This window comes from Salvia splendens, chromosome 4 (assembly GCF_004379255.2).
Source record: "Salvia splendens isolate huo1 chromosome 4, SspV2, whole genome shotgun sequence".
NCBI classification, from domain to species: Eukaryota; Viridiplantae; Streptophyta; class Magnoliopsida; order Lamiales; family Lamiaceae; genus Salvia; species Salvia splendens.
The window spans coordinates 3029906-3045690 of record NC_056035.1 but is presented as its reverse complement, the minus strand read 5'-3'; the positions used below and the strand labels follow the sequence as shown (position 1 = coordinate 3045690).

Genomic DNA, 15785 nt, shown 5'->3' with positions numbered 1-15785 from the left:
TACGGAGTGGGGTACCTCACGATGAAGACGGCCGTCTCCAAGCACATGCCGACATGCGCCAAACGGAGGCTCATATTCGACTCCAAAAGGATTTAATTGAAGAGTTATGGGCGCGGAGGACTGCACGGCAGTAGTTTTTTGTTAATTATGTAATTTTTTTAATTAATGTACTTTTTAAATTTTAATAATATTATTGAATTTTCTCGTATATGTCTCGTAAATTAAATTGCGTATTTTATGTGATTGTTAATTATTTGTTTTATACTCCCTCCGTCCCGGACTACTCGCACATTTCCTTTTCGACACGGAGATTAAGGAATGAGTGTTTAGCAAAGTCAACAATTGCGGCTGTAGGTGATAATTTTTACTAAAAATGGAAAGAGTGCAAATAACTTTGGACGCTCAGAAAGGAAATAAGTGCAAGTAGTCCGGGACGGAGGGAGTATAATTTTGAGTGATGTGGCTATTGATGTGGTTGGGCTATTTATGATGTGGCTAGGCTATGGCTGGGGTATTTATAATGTGGCAGGAGGATTTTTAGTGTTGATGATGTGGCAGGAGGAGTTTGTGGCTAGGCTATGACTGGGCTATTGCTGGGCTATTCCTATTGTGGATGCTCTAATAAGCGGAGTATCGCTCAAAATAAATACGTCTCTGTTCTAAATAATTATTCACTTTAATTTTGAAGCGGATTTTAAAAAAAGTTAAAAAAATATGTTGAAAAATTCAGTAATACAAATATGTAATTTTGGTTGGATATATATTTTAATGCATAATAAAATAAATGAGATAGAAAGAAAAAGTAATTAAATTATTGTTATCGGAGAATGAGTCATACCTCTTAGAGAGAAATGAATTTCTTAAATTAAAAAATGCACACTCTTATGGGATTAACTAAAAATAAAAGAATACATAGTCTTATAGGACGGGAAAAATAATAAAATATAAGTGACATGTTTGACCTATTTATAATTTGCAGTAGTAAAGTATAAGAGTGGATAATAAATGACATGAAATACCTTCAAAATTGAGGGTTTAAAAGAAAATTATGAAACCAAGTAAAATAATTTCTTCATCAAAACAAATTGAGAATTAGTTTAGTTTATTCTAAGTTCATGTTGTTACTTAAGTATATATTCCTTTCGTAAAGTATCTCATATTTCTATTTTACCATTTATTATTATATTATAGTACTAAATTTATTTTGGATAATTGTTTGTATCATAATTTTATTAATTTATACTCAATCTTATAACTTTTGTAACTTGAATATAAAAACACAACGTTAAAATTTTTCGTAATTGTTCCATAATTATCATAATTAAAACACATCTCCCATTAAAAATAAAACATTTCCTAAAATAAAAATAACATTATCTGTATAATTTTCCCTATCTCTTACTTTACTCTTTCTTCGTCAATTTACAAAACAACACATCATAAAGTCATGTGCCAGAAATCAAATTATTGGGATAGATGGGGTATGATAATAAAATAAAATATACTTCATTTAATAAGACAACACACCTTTTAGGTATATTAATATACTGGTACTATTTTAATTAACATTTAAAATATAAGTAACATTATTTTGTCAAAAACAATATGGATTTGTCATCTATATCACTATCACATTTGATTTCTCATAGTATTACTTTCAATATTGACCATCATTATTAATTGTGCAATATTTAATAAATAAGTCTCTAATTTCTTAACACACTATTATAGTAACTTATTACTAAATCCTATACGATTCAAAAGTGGCAAAATAAAGTACTCCATAGTACTAGTAGTAGTATTATTTATAATCAATTAGAAGAGAATGTAGTATGCCACGTGTGAAGCGTAGAAGTGTGATGAAATTGAAGAAGTTGACACGACACGTCCTCTAAAAATTAAATCAGAATTTGGAGATATATATTTCCAGAAGCAGAAGAAGCATGGGCGCTTGGACCAAACAAATCCATTGATTTCAATCTGGAAAGCAAAAAATGCAAGGCGACGGGAGACACATGCTGAGGGAGACGAAAGTGAGCGATCTGATCACGAACAAGAAAAGGCTGGTGGAGGTGCCCTACACCGCTTCCCTAGCCGACACAATCAACGCCCTCATGGCCAACCGGATCCTCGCCGCCCCGGTGGCCGCCCCGCCGGGTCACTGGATCGGGGCGGGCGGGTCGATGATCATGGAGTCGGATAAGCACACCGGGGTGGCTAGGAAGCATTATATCGGGATGGTGACCATGCTGGATGTGCTCGCTCATATCGCCGGCAACGGCCCGGAGGATCTGGACCGGAGGATGCAAGTTCCGGTTTCCTCGATTATTGGCCATTGCCTCGAGAGCCTCACATTGTGGACGATCAACACTCATACTGGGTAACTCTCAATTAGAAAAAAATTAGTATGAAATTCATGAATTATTTCCTATTAATTCCAGCATGTCCTTTAATTATGGTTTCTAAAAGGATCAATTGTTATCTGATAAATTTGGTGTCGAATGAGATGTAATAACAAATTTGAGGGAAGTTTGCTTATATTCGTTATTTGTATGCTTCGTGTGATGAAATGGAACAATGGTGGAATAGAATCCATATTCAGAGAGAGAGAGAGTAGAGAGCCATAGAGTAGTACTGCGTAAGAGGAGACTCTCAAAATGAGGGTGAAATCATAAAGTATAGTAAACATAATTTCTTCTAACTAAAATTTACACAAGATAGGGAATGGTTAATAACATGGGTTGGGGAAGGAAAGGCTATTTCTAATATAATGGGAATGGTGATTCGAAATGGAATGACTATTCATAATCTAATTGGAACTGCGATTTCAACATATATATTGTACTAAGCTAATGAATGAAATGGAAGTAGGTATTTCTATTTCCACTCTCATTCCCAAACATCTCCTAGGTATGACAATAGTTGTAGTCTTCTTTCTATATCTGTTCAAGTATTGCTTGTCCCTCCTCACCTTTGCATTCGATATGTCGGGTAATCCTCTTATCTCATATAGTATTTTGGAGGGAGGATTGTTCTAATCCTAATATGTGATAAGTCGATGAGATCTGTATTTGGTCCATGTCTAGTAGCCGATTGTTCTAAACATGAATGTGTAGGGCCGGTAATGATTCGAACAAGGTCTAGTGTTTATTGTAATGTGTGTTGATTGTTTGAATATATGGCAGCATAGCAGACTGCATGGAAGTATTCAGTAAAGGGATACATCGAGCTTTAGTTCCGGTTGACAGCCAAATGGAAAACATAGCTGGAGTGGAGCTCATGGAATCTGCATCTAGCTATCATATGCTTACCCAGATGGATCTCCTCAGATTCTTTAAGAACCACGAACACGATCTCCAACCTCTCCTTCAACGCCCCATCGCCCAACTTGGAGCCATCGTTGATGCTGTTGTTGGTGTCTCCAAAAAAACCAAAGTGATGGATGCTATAACTTCCATGAACAGAGCTGCTATAAACGCTGTACCCATTCTTGAATCTACTGGCGCCGTTAATGCAGATCACACAGAGCTTATAGCTGTAACTTCCTTCTTCCCATCTTGAAACTTGATTAATTTTCAATTTGGCTATTTTTTTTTACTATTTGAGTTTAACTTTAATTATTTTGATTTCAAAAGAAATCTTGTCAAGAGAAAGCCGTGAAATGTCTTCTGTCTTCTTGAACCCTCGGACTAACTGTCGAATTGTGACATTAGTTGATTGTGTGAAATGATTCAGGGCAAAGGCAAGAAGCCCGTGGGAACATTTTCAGCCACGGATCTGCGAGGATGCCCGATATCAGTGCTGCAATCGTGCTTGCAAGTGAGCGTGATGGAGTTCATCAACAAACTATCGGAGATCCCACAGCACGAGTCCTCCGGCCTGAGGAACTCCACAGACGAGCTCATAACCTGCCGGCCAGAGTCCAGGCTTGGGGAGGTGGTGGACAAGCTTGTGAGCAACCACGTGCATCGAGCTTGGGTTGTCAATGAATCAGGTATGCTCACTGGAGTCGTCTCCCTCACCGATATCATCAAAGTGATTCGAGGTTGGTTGCTATCGGACAGCACTTGATGAGATTTCGGTACACACACTGTCTTTGGGTAATGTTGTTTTTGTAGAGTCGTTAAGTTTCCACTTTTATGTTTGGTTTGTTAAACGTACATATCCTGCTTATTTTAATACGCTGTCTTTGTCTCAGATTTCAATACTAACAGTCTCGTTTTTCCACCATGGAGAAAAATGGTTCTCTTTTACCGCGTTATCAGCGTTATCATTGAGACTCAAATCCTTAATTTATTTGGTAGAGAAGAAGCGATCACTCAAATTGTCGATCTATTGGTTAGATTACACCCTTCGATTAAGTAAATTTACGTTTGCTTTCAAAGAAATTCAATATACAAAATTAAGAGTCTAGATAGGAACTAAAGAATAGTACTCCTTATAATATGGAAAATCACAGACCATGCTATTAAATCTATTGGTAGAGACTTCCACTATGAAAGAAAAAATGGCCGGTGCTGGAAATTTCAGACAATAGCCACGAGGAAAATTTCACATTTTTCTATCTTACATGTTGAGATGATTACTACTGTATGAGTTTTGACATTTCGTCCCAACACAAAAAACTCCATAGAAAAAGTCAAGGTTCGTGGTTGAATAGTAGAGATTTATTCATTCTCAATTAAAGATTAGATTAGTAGACCGATTTTTAAAATTCTAAAATTAGCAAGATGACTAATCACTTGGCTCTCCATGCCTTTAAAAATAAAAATAAAAAAACTAAAAACATTTGAAATTCAACTTTACATGGCTAAAGCAAATAAATGGGTTAAAGAGAGTGAGACGAGTTCATAATTTTTTTTACAATATTGATTACCATACTTCCTATCACTCATTGATTATGAATTTTAGAGCATCTACAATAGAGGACTAGTGCGCGGACTAGCCGCTAGTCCACTATTATGGGCAGCGAGCGGGTGACAGACGTCCTAGGCGGACGAGAGGTCGTCCGTCGGATAAGGCGGACGTCCGCCTTCTTGTCCATGTGCTAGTCCACTATTGTGGGCGGCGAGCGGGTGACGGACGTCCTAGGCGGATGAGAGGTCGTCCGTCGGATAAGGCAGACGTCCGCCTCCTTGTCCGTGCGTCGTCCGCTATTGTGAGCAGGCGACGGACAAGAGGTAGGACGTCCCATTTTTTTTTTACTTTTTTTATTTATACTCAATATTTACAACTCATTGCACTTCATTTTTTTTATATTTGATAAACACTAACAATTAAAAATGAATTAATCGTATTTTTCAATTTATTTTATCGACTAGGGCGTCGGCTAGTTCTAGTGTTTGTCCAAGTGAGATGTCCTAGTGATATGGCAGTGGGGTGGGAAGTCCTAGTGACGTGACATAATGTGTTTTTGGGAAGTCCTAGTGCTAGTCCGTAGGGAAGTGCTCTTAATCTCCAAATTCAATGTCATCATTTTTTTTACTAAAGTCTCAAAATGGTCCTTAACATATTGCGTTTTTTTTATTTTGATCCAAAACATTATCTTTTGAATTATTCGGTCCCTCACATTTGAAATCGGATCACATTTGGTCCATTGTGGACGGTTCCGTCAAATATTTGACGGTGTTAATTACCGGGTCACAAATCCGTCACTAACTAGGAGAAACTGATCCTCACAAATCCGTCACAAAATGGATTTATGGTATATGCTAAAATAAAGGACCATTTTGGGCCTTTAGTCGAGAAGAAACTGATTTTGATTTTGGTCCCCAAGCACAAAGGAGAGTGCATTTATTAGCAAGCAATCCAGCACCAAGATTAGTGATTGTAACACACCACTTCAAAGAAAGCAGCTTCAGCTTTTTACATCCAACAGCAATGCACCCAATCCTAATATCCGACACCAACCGGCACCTTCCCATCCACAACCGACACCAACCGACACTGCCGCCGCATCCCTCAGCTCCGTCGCATTGCTCAAATCCAGCTCCACCAGCCCCCCCATTTCGCGGCCAGCAGCGACAGCGCCGCGTGCGTGAAGAGCCTCGATCTCGACAGATCCACGAATCTCAGCGTCGCATAGTAGGCCTCCGCGGCGGTGGAGATCACACCGTCGTCGGCGCTGGGGCAGTTTGTGAAATCGAGGCGGCGGATGCGGCAGTAGCGACGGAGGGCCGCCGGGAGGGAGTCGGGGTGGAGGAGCTTGAGGTTTTGCGGTGGCGGGATTCGAGGGAGTGGAAGGATTCGGAGGTGGCGGAGAAGGATTTGGAGGAGGCAGAATCGAGGTAGTCGAGGATGGTGAAGATGATCTCTTCTGAAAGAGATTCCATTGGATTGTTGAGGAATTGCCGTCGTTGCATTTTTGATTTTTTGGATAGTTGAGATCTAACTAATTTTTAACTGAAATGGACACTGGGGAAGTTTTCTGTTGGGGAAGATACCATTGTTATCCTTTCTCCATCAATTCATTTTAAATTTTACTCCCATTCCGCCATTTAAAAATTGATGAATAGTAAATTATTTATGGAGTTTATGCAATATATTGGGATTAGTGACGGATCAGTTTCTCTTAGTTAGTGACGGACCAGTTTTTCCCAATTAGTGATGGATTTGTGACCCGATAGTTAAAATCGTCAAAAATTTGACGGAACCGTCCAAAATGGACCTAATGTGATCCGATTTCAAATGTGAGGGACTGAATAATTCAAAAGATAATGTTTTGGATCAAAATAAAAAAGGGCCATACGTTGAGGACCCATTTTCAGATTTTAGTCTTTTTTTTGAGGACGTGTCACAATAACCTCTTCTACTTTGAACAGTGACAAGTCCGCAGTGCAACTCTTTCCGCCCCAATCTCTCTCCATCTCCACCCCTCTCTCTCTCTCTCTCACACACACACAGACAATCTGGCACTAATAAAGCGGCCTCGTGCGCTCCGTCATCGAGGACCCCTCCCCCTCCTATATATTCATCCACCACTACTTCTTCCCAAGGCTTATCTCCAACACCTCCGCCGCCACAGATGAACGGAATCAGCACCACCACCCGCGTTCGTTCGCCTCCCAGCGCCAAATCCAAACCTGCAAACGACCACTTCTCCCTCTCCACCCCGGATCCCGACATGCTCAAGAAGCAATCGCCGCCAACCGCAACCGCATTCCATGCCAGGAATCTCTCCGACGCCCATTTCCTGAAATGGACGGCGGCGGACGCGCTGGGGGTGCTGCGACACCACCCCTTGCCCTGCGCCTTCGCCGTCACCCTGCTCTTCTTCATGGCCGTCGAATACACCCTCCGCATGATCCCTCCCATGGCCCCGCCCTTCGATCTGGGATTCGCCGCCACCGCCACCCTCCACCGCCTCCTCTCCGCCCGCCCCGCCCTCAACACGCTTCTCGCCGGCCTCAACACGGTATGTGCGTTTCTCTATTCAATGTGTTTGTGATTTGGTTTGTAAATGCATTTCAATTTCTGGACATGCAAACACATGAAATCAATCTCCCCCTCCCCCTTTTTTTTTCTCTTGATGTTGATTTGCATCCCCCCCTTTCTCTCTCTCTCTCTCTCTCATTATTTTCTACATTTTCTTAGTCCTTTGATGTTGATATCGTCACAGGTGTAAATGAGCTGTATCTTTCTGTTTTTACTTTTCTTTCGAATTTGGGGATTAGGGTTTGTAATTTCGGATATCTCACTTTCACAAATCAATACTATTATCAAGCTAAAAAAGACTATACTTTTTTAGCATTATAGGAGTACATTTTTATTTTTGCTTCTCATTATTCATTTGGCCAATTGGGCAAATTGGAAAGGAAGAATGATGCCATTGCCCTAAATTTCAACTGTTTCTAGCTTTATCTTTAGTTAGGCAAGCTTTTCAAATTTTCTTACTTCTGTGATTGTGTAAAAGGGCATGGATTTTGAAATTTACTAACATTACGATACTTGAATTTGGGGAATTAGGTTTTTGTTGGGATGCAGACAACATATATTATATGGACATGGGTGATTGAGGGAAGGCCAAGAGCCACCATTTCAGCACTCTTCATGTTCACATGTAGAGGAATTCTTGGATACGCCACACAGCTTCCTTTGCCTCAGGTTCTCTTTTAAATATGATTATCATCATCTTTAAATATTATATTTATACATTATTCTAATCTTGGACTTGTATACTGAGGAGCATTGACCTCATGTCACCACAATTACATTAATTAGGTCCAATTAATCATGCTTCAATACAGTATCATTATTAAAGAATTCTTGTAATTTAACTCATTGTTGAGTACTCCGTAGTTGGATATAGATTAAAGGGCTGTGCAGTGTCTGCCCAAGATTCAAGTGGTGGACATAACGCCAAGAATATCTACATGTATATATTTAATTCTATTAGCTCAACCCCATGTGTGACATGGGCCACATCTTGATTCATTTTAAAGATTCTGTTGTAGTTGTTTGTCTTGAAGATATGGACATCCCCAGTTAATGCAGATGTAGACCACATAGAATGCTCTAAAAATATAAAAATTCTAGTAATGAGTTTCAAATTAGATTTTATAATCCCATGTACTGTTATAAAGAGAAAACAGAGTAGAACAGAGGATCTGCTACAATGGATGTTGGCAACAAAAATTTGATTTTTCTTGGCAGGGATTCCTGGGTTCAGGTGCAGATTTTCCGGTGGGGAACGTGTCGTTTTTCCTGTTCTATTCGGGGCACGTTGCAGCCTCGGTGATCGCATCACTAGACATGAAACGGATGCAGAGATGGGAACTAGCTTACGCATTCGACATCCTCAACGTGTTGCAAGCGATCAGGCTGCTGACCACAAGAGGTCACTACACGATCGACCTGGCCGTGGGGGTTGGGGCGGGGATGCTGTTCGACTCCCTGGCCGGGAAGTATGAAGACAGTAAGATCACCAGAGCAGCTGCAATGTGTAATGGCAATGGGAATGGTGGTTTGTACAAGTCTCTCGAGTAGAGGGAAGTTGTGTATTAGATGTTAAACCAGAGTTGTTTGAAATGCATGATTTGTGATGATGACATGTCTTATGCAAGTCAAGAGTTTTGTTCGTATATAAAAACCATCTGAGTTGAGTCTTACCTATTTGCAGAAATAGTTTCTAATTCGGGAATATTAAACTTGAATTATACAAGGGAGAATCCTATCGAGTTTAAAGTGTCTTCTTTTTTTAAGTATTCATGTCTTGGTGTATGCATAAAAGAATATAATCCCTCCGTCCCGGATAATTCGTCTCACTTTGACCGGACATGGGTTTTAAGAAATGTAATGAAAAGTGAGTTGAAAAAGTTAGTGGAATGTGGGTCAAATGAGTTAGTGGAATATGAGGTTCACTATAAAAAATGGTAAAAGTGAAATGGGACAAATTATATGGGACAGACCGAAATGGAAAAATGGGACAAATTATCCGGGACGGAGGGAGTATTTTGGTGAGTTCTTTTGGGGAAATCCACCAAAAATAGCCTCAGAGATGAGAGACTTTCTAAAAGAAGAAGAATATTTTCTTAATAATCAGAGGACAAAATAAAACAATAAGAGTATTATATTATGCATAATAGAAATAGATATAGTTTCTGATTCTATCTACTCTTAACATTTTTATTAATAGTATGGTTTACTTGTTACACATTTACATTTACACACCAATATACTTTTCTAAAGCTTAGAAAATATGTAGTCTCAGGCTCTCATATCATCCACAACAAAATAAACAATTCATAAAACTTTATCCCTACTCTTCTTTACTCTCTCATTTAATATAATCCATCGAATTTAATTAAAAAAGGCGTATGGAAAAGGATAAGTTAGGTTGCCCAACTACTCAAATGAAATGGTTACACATGTTAAGGTTAATTTGAGGCCAAATTTCCCATTGTGTTATCATTTAATTTGTAGGCAAATAAATCAATCCAATAACTGTCAACACCTATTGGGGTAAACAAATGGAAATACTAAATTTAATTAAATTCGTTGGCACAAAATACGTCAATTATTAATTTAAGACATACATAAACGCCTTTTATACTATGACCATATTGGTATTTTTGCAAAAAATCTCAAAATTGAGTAATTGAATTACAAGTGGAAAAAGTTCAGTGTTAAAAATAATTTGATAGGGGACTTATATATTTTCTTCTAAACATAAAAATAATGTTATAAATAAATCGTTAAACAATTAACGAAAGAAATCTGTTTTCTTGAGCACTCAAAACACGCAATAGTGTTAAACAAAAGTGTTGCCTGTTAAAACGTGATCTAATGGGAAAGGTTTTCCTTCAACATGCTGGTTTAGTGGCTTCTGTTTTTTGCTTCTTTAATTTTTGTGGTTATTCAATTCTACGTATGCTTCCACAATCATCAATAAGAGCCTCATTTAGCATCCTCAAGTCTAATAAATTGACCAACTCCTATTCAACTTAAATCCCCTACTAGTTGCCTAATGAAACATCATACTATGACGATCTTAATTTCTCTTTGGTTTTGTTTTTCATTAACATCATAGCTTCTGTATGTTCTTTTGGTTATTTCGATTTCTAATTATTTGAGTTTTTGCTAGAATGATGGGTATGAGATTGGATTGGATTGGATTGGATTGGATTGGATTATACTTTTGTGACCTGTTATGATGTGCTACTGTTTTTTTCGTGATTGTTTGTTGGGTGTTATGTTTTCTTGCTGCCCCACTTGTTATTTTTTTCTTTTCTTTTTCTTTTTCTTTATTCGTACGTAATGTTAAATCATTAGAGCATGAATAACGCAAGGGGCCGGGCCGGGCCGGGACTCGCGAGTCAAGGCCCAGGCCGGTCCCGGGGCGGCATTTGCGGCTCGGTGACGGTCCCGCGTCCCGGCCTGGGCCGGCTTGGAGCTTCCGGGGCAAGGGGGTTCGGGCCGCAATTTCTGAATTTTTACATTTTGGAAGAGGAAGAAGAGGGAGGGGGAGAGGAAGAAGGAGGGAGAGGGGCGACGTGGGCAGATTTGCATTATTTATTTTTTTTGCATTTTTTTAATATTCTAATTTTTTTATATTTTTAGGTTATAATTTATTGTATTTGTATTAAAAATGAAATTCTCGCGTTATAAATGAAATTTTTCGTGTTATAAATTTCCGGCGTTTTTTATTTTAAGTGTAAAATAGGTTGAAGTTGTGAATAGTGTCATTTATTAGTTGCGGCCCGGGTTGTGGCATGCAGGGTTAGAGTAGTTGGGGCCTGGGCCGCAACTATAGAGGAATGATGACGTGGAGGGGACTTGGGGCCGGAAATGGGGACTGGGTTATTCATGCCCTTAGAGCATGCGCAGCGGTGGCGTCCGTCGCCACCGCCGTCCGCACCGCTGGCACGGACGCCATCCGCCGCCTCTGCGCTCGCGCCGCTGGCACGGCGCTGCTCGATGTATCGAGCACGTCCGTGCCAGCGGACGCACACGTGGCGCGCTCCCATTCGTCAACGGCATAGCCGTTGTGTTTAAACATTTTTTATTTTTTTTTAAAAAAATCGGTATTTAATTATAAATAATGATAAAAAATAAAAAAAAAAATATTTTCCAAATCCCAAAAATATGGCCGTTTTTTTTCCTGTTTTTTCTGAAATTTTTGATTTTTTTCTATTTTTTTCCCCAAAATCATCTATAAATACACACATTCATCACTCATTCATCACATCAATTCATCTCTCATTCATCTCTCATTCATAATTCTTATACAAACTATCAACACATTCAACCTTCACTCAAAACATCAAATGGATTTCACTCATCTCATGGCGGAAGCGGAGCGCGAAGAACAAGAATACTACGAACAACATCGTGACGCTTACGAAGCATATGTCGCGGTGAATACCCCCGCTCATCCTCCTCAACGCACTAGATCAAATCGCCGCTACATCCATCGTGACCGGGAGGGAGCCCACGAAAGGCTCGTTGCCGACTACTTTGCCGACCATCCGCGGTTTCCGGCAGATTACTTCAGGCGCCGTTTTCGCATGTCAAAGCGCTTGTTCATGCGAATTGTCAACACATTGTCCGCACGTGTTGAATACTTTCAAACAGGTGTAGATGCAGCCGGCCGGCAAAGTATCACGGCGTTGCAGAAGTGTACGTGTGCATTGGAGGTGGAAGAATTGCCCGACTGCTTGGAAGGGGCAACACTTAAGCGGTCACAAAGGCGGCGGCCCAACACTTATCCTTGAGGCGGTCGCCGACTATCGCCTATGGATTTGACATGCATATTTCGGCGTTGCCGGATCCAACAACGACTTGAACGTGCTCTATTCTTCACCACTCTTCAATGATGTGATGAATGGTGTAGCACCGGCGATCGACTTCACCATCAACGGAAATACATACCGCATGGGTTACTATCTCGCCGATGGTATCTACCCAAGGTGGTCGACGTTCGTGAAGACGCTCCACAACCCGCACGACCCGAGACGGGTTCTTTTTGCGCAGCGTCAAGAGTCAGCGCGGAAGGACGTCGAAAGAGCCTTCGGGGTCCTTCAAGCTCGATTCAACATTGTAAAGGCCCCGGCTCGGCTGTGGTACGTGAATAATATCGCCGACATCATGTTCACGTGTATTATATTACACAACATGATTATAGCCGACGAAGGGCCGAGGGCGGCTAGCTTCTACGACGAGGACGAAGCCGGAAGCTCAACAGCGAGGTCTCCCCCACGCCGAGGCGAGTATACGACGGTTGGCCAGAGGATCGAGACAAGACACACAATGCGCGATACTCGAATCCACAATCAACTACAAGAAGACCTAATCAACCACATGTGGGCGAAATTCGTCAACGAGTAGTGGTTTTTTTAATTTTTAGGATTTTAATTATGTAATTTTTCATTTTTAGGATTTTAATTATGTAATGTTTAATTTTATTTGTCATTTGTAATATTTATTGTGGTTTTTAAATGAATTTTAATATTATGGAAATGTTATTGTTTAATTGAATTTTAAATTAATTGTGCTCGTCCTTGCGGAAGAGCACAGTTGTGGGTGTTGTGCTTTTGCCAGAGAGCAAGCATGAATAGTACCGCCCGGGCCCACAACCGTGCCGCTGGCAAGAGCACGGTTGTGGATGCTCTTAACTCACTCTATTCACTATGTACGTATTACTCTCACTAATATACAAAAAAAGGGTGTAAAGAAAGCTAAATTCACTATTTGTTCCAACTCAATCACAAATCCATAAGTAAAGATTACTAAAACTTGCGAAATCAATACGTTTCACCAACTTTGCTCCACACTGAATTAGTGGGGTAGGTTCAGTTTTTACTCCAACTTTCTCATCTGTATCTTTGTTTCAAACTTAAGAAATCCACTCTTTAACAATGTTGAAATCAATAGTACATAATTTGCTTTACTAAGACATCTGCACTTTGCAGTCAAACATTAAACTAGATAAGTCTTGCCCAATACGATATACCACCACACACACACACTTCATTAGAAGGTTATGTTATTTTAGTACTTCAAATATACTCCCTATGCCCGCGAATAGGAGTCTCATTTTTCCATTTTAGTTCGTTCGTGAATAGGAGGCTCGATTCACTTTTATCATAAATAGTACATTCCACTCATATTTCATTTAAAACTAATATATACAAGTGAGATCCATATTTCACTAACTCTTCTCCACCTAGTTTTCTTAACATTTCTTAAAACCCGTGCTGTCAAAGAATGAGACTCCTAATGGCGGACAAATGGAGTACTACTAAAAAATAAATGAAAAACTAATCAACACAATCACCTTAAACTATGAACTGTGTTATTAAGACTTAAGAGAGTAGGAAACTGTAACAAAAAAAAAAGAGTAGGAAACTGTTTTTCATAATCTCAATTTAATGGCGGCTATGAATATGTGTATATTTCAAATGAAAGTGACTACTATTACATGGTGGGAATGTGAGTTATACATATGTATATACAACCTAAAACATGGATTTGATACTTGTGTCTCAACAGTGATCATGAGTGGAAACAAATGGGAACTAAGATGTCTAAGAATCCTCAGAATCAGAGTAAGGAGGGCAAGAACCATCATCCACATTAGCCAGTGGATCAAACATAGGTGACCCTGGATCCATACATCCAAGCACCAAATCAAGATTGCACCTATCCCCCTGCATTCAACACACAACTTCTCATCAGAGAGACACACACACACACACAAAGATATATATATATATATCTGAGAGAGATTCAACGATGACTTACGCCTTCGACTGATAAGTTGCCAACCATGGCACAGCTTGTCACCACCACATTAGTATCTGGAAATATGACCTCTTCACATGCACCTTCTCTACTCAACTCCTCAGCAAGGCCCTCGGTGAAGAACTCCGTTGGTTTGTTCCTCCACGCCTTGGGCACTTGGAACTGCAGCCGGTAGGGGCCGTCCCACTCCACACCATTCGTGAACGAGAATATTAAACTCGATGCTGCATAACCAACACAAGCTAGCTCAGACAAGTATCCACCATTTCAAAGCTAAGAAACTGCAACGAAAGGTGGATGTATACCGTGCTTTGGGATGCATATTTGGATCGTGTAGTAAGGGGGGTCGGCTTTTCCCCTAACTCTCTTGAGCATTGCCCTTGGCTCCCCACCACACATGATAGGCTGGTTGAACCCTCCTGCAAAATATCTATTCATCAATAGAACTACATCACAAAAAAACTGCATTACATTTTTAGATGTTAATAATCACCATTGAAAGCAACTCCATAGGCTTCATTAGGAACAAGATTTCTTGCAGCTGGATTGTAGAACAGCTTCAGCCTCTCCCCCTGTCAAATGCAGCTACATTAGATAGGAATACAACAAGTGGTGAAAACTCGAAAAAGGACTAGTTTTTGAGGGGGGCGTTTGCATACTGCTGTAGGAGGCAGGCCGTTCATAGTTTTCCAGTACACAGGAGCTCTTCCAAGATCGAATTCAGCCCACGAAGGAAGCACATATCTGGATAGCGAGGTGAATTCATCAATACAACAAGCAATCATATTACTACTACTAGTAAATGAATTTTTTCAGGAACTCACTCTTTAATTTCCTCAGCGGGAGGTGCTGCAACCGAAGCTGCAGCAGTGACTTTCCCACTGATCGTGCTCGATTTTCTCTTGATCGGATCACTGATCCGCACAGGAGCACCGAAGAATCGAACAGCTGCAGTTCAACATAACGATGGTGTTAAGTTAATAGGGTCTCAATACTATAGTAAACATCACGAGATAACTCTTAAATCCTAATCCCTCTCTTTCATACAGAAAAAGATTAAATCTTGATGAAACAGCCATACAAGGAAGAGATAGAGATCACTTAATCAGTTCTCAAAAGCTATCGGCCAATTGATTCAAGAATATCTATCAACATCAAGACTACATCCTTATTTCTTGAAGTGAAAGCTACAAATCAACACATCAATGCTTGTGTGAATCAAATCAATCTAGAAATCCACCAACTGATTTTAACTTCATGACGAAGTGAAAAAGAATAAGAATTGCATCAATCAAAAGCAAAAGATTGCATACCATGTGATCTTGAAGGAACACCACCAGAAGTAGATGCAATTTGCTTGGAAGAATTGAAAAGTGATGCACTTGTTGTAGCAGTTGCTGCAGCCATTCTTGCAAGCTCAAGAAAATTTTGATTCAGATATACAAGGATAGCATAATCTGGGAATTTAAAGGCAACCACTCATAAACAAAATATCTCATATACAAGAAAATGACAAAAATGGTGCATATTAAATATCTTTAATT

General features: G+C 39.7%; 3 protein-coding genes across 3 annotated transcripts; 2 read left to right on the top strand and 1 right to left on the bottom strand.

The window, feature by feature from the left end:
- The first annotated feature begins 1967 nt into the window (after positions 1-1967).
- On the top strand, positions 1968-4273 carry LOC121799797 (SNF1-related protein kinase regulatory subunit gamma-like PV42a). The gene is made up of 3 exons (XM_042199273.1): positions 1968-2380; positions 3186-3537; positions 3736-4273. The coding sequence occupies exons 1-3, from the start codon at positions 1995-1997 to the stop codon at positions 4069-4071; spliced, it is 1074 nt and encodes a 357-aa protein (XP_042055207.1). The 5' UTR covers positions 1968-1994; the 3' UTR covers positions 4072-4273.
- A 2531-nt stretch (positions 4274-6804) lies between these two features.
- On the top strand, positions 6805-9107 carry LOC121801639 (phosphatidylcholine:diacylglycerol cholinephosphotransferase 1-like). The gene is made up of 3 exons (XM_042201173.1): positions 6805-7414; positions 7966-8103; positions 8653-9107. Exons 1-3 carry the CDS (start codon positions 7025-7027, stop codon positions 8983-8985), a joined length of 861 nt encoding a protein of 286 aa, XP_042057107.1. The 5' UTR covers positions 6805-7024; the 3' UTR covers positions 8986-9107.
- A 4757-nt stretch (positions 9108-13864) lies between these two features.
- Positions 13865-15714, bottom strand: LOC121797896 (protein POST-ILLUMINATION CHLOROPHYLL FLUORESCENCE INCREASE, chloroplastic-like). The gene is made up of 7 exons (XM_042196660.1): positions 15555-15714; positions 15066-15189; positions 14901-14985; positions 14735-14813; positions 14547-14660; positions 14242-14465; positions 13865-14147 (listed from the first exon to the last, which is right to left on the bottom strand). Exons 1-7 carry the CDS (start codon positions 15646-15648, stop codon positions 14025-14027), a joined length of 843 nt encoding a protein of 280 aa, XP_042052594.1. The 5' UTR covers positions 15649-15714; the 3' UTR covers positions 13865-14024.
- Between the last annotated feature and the right edge of the window lie 71 nt (positions 15715-15785).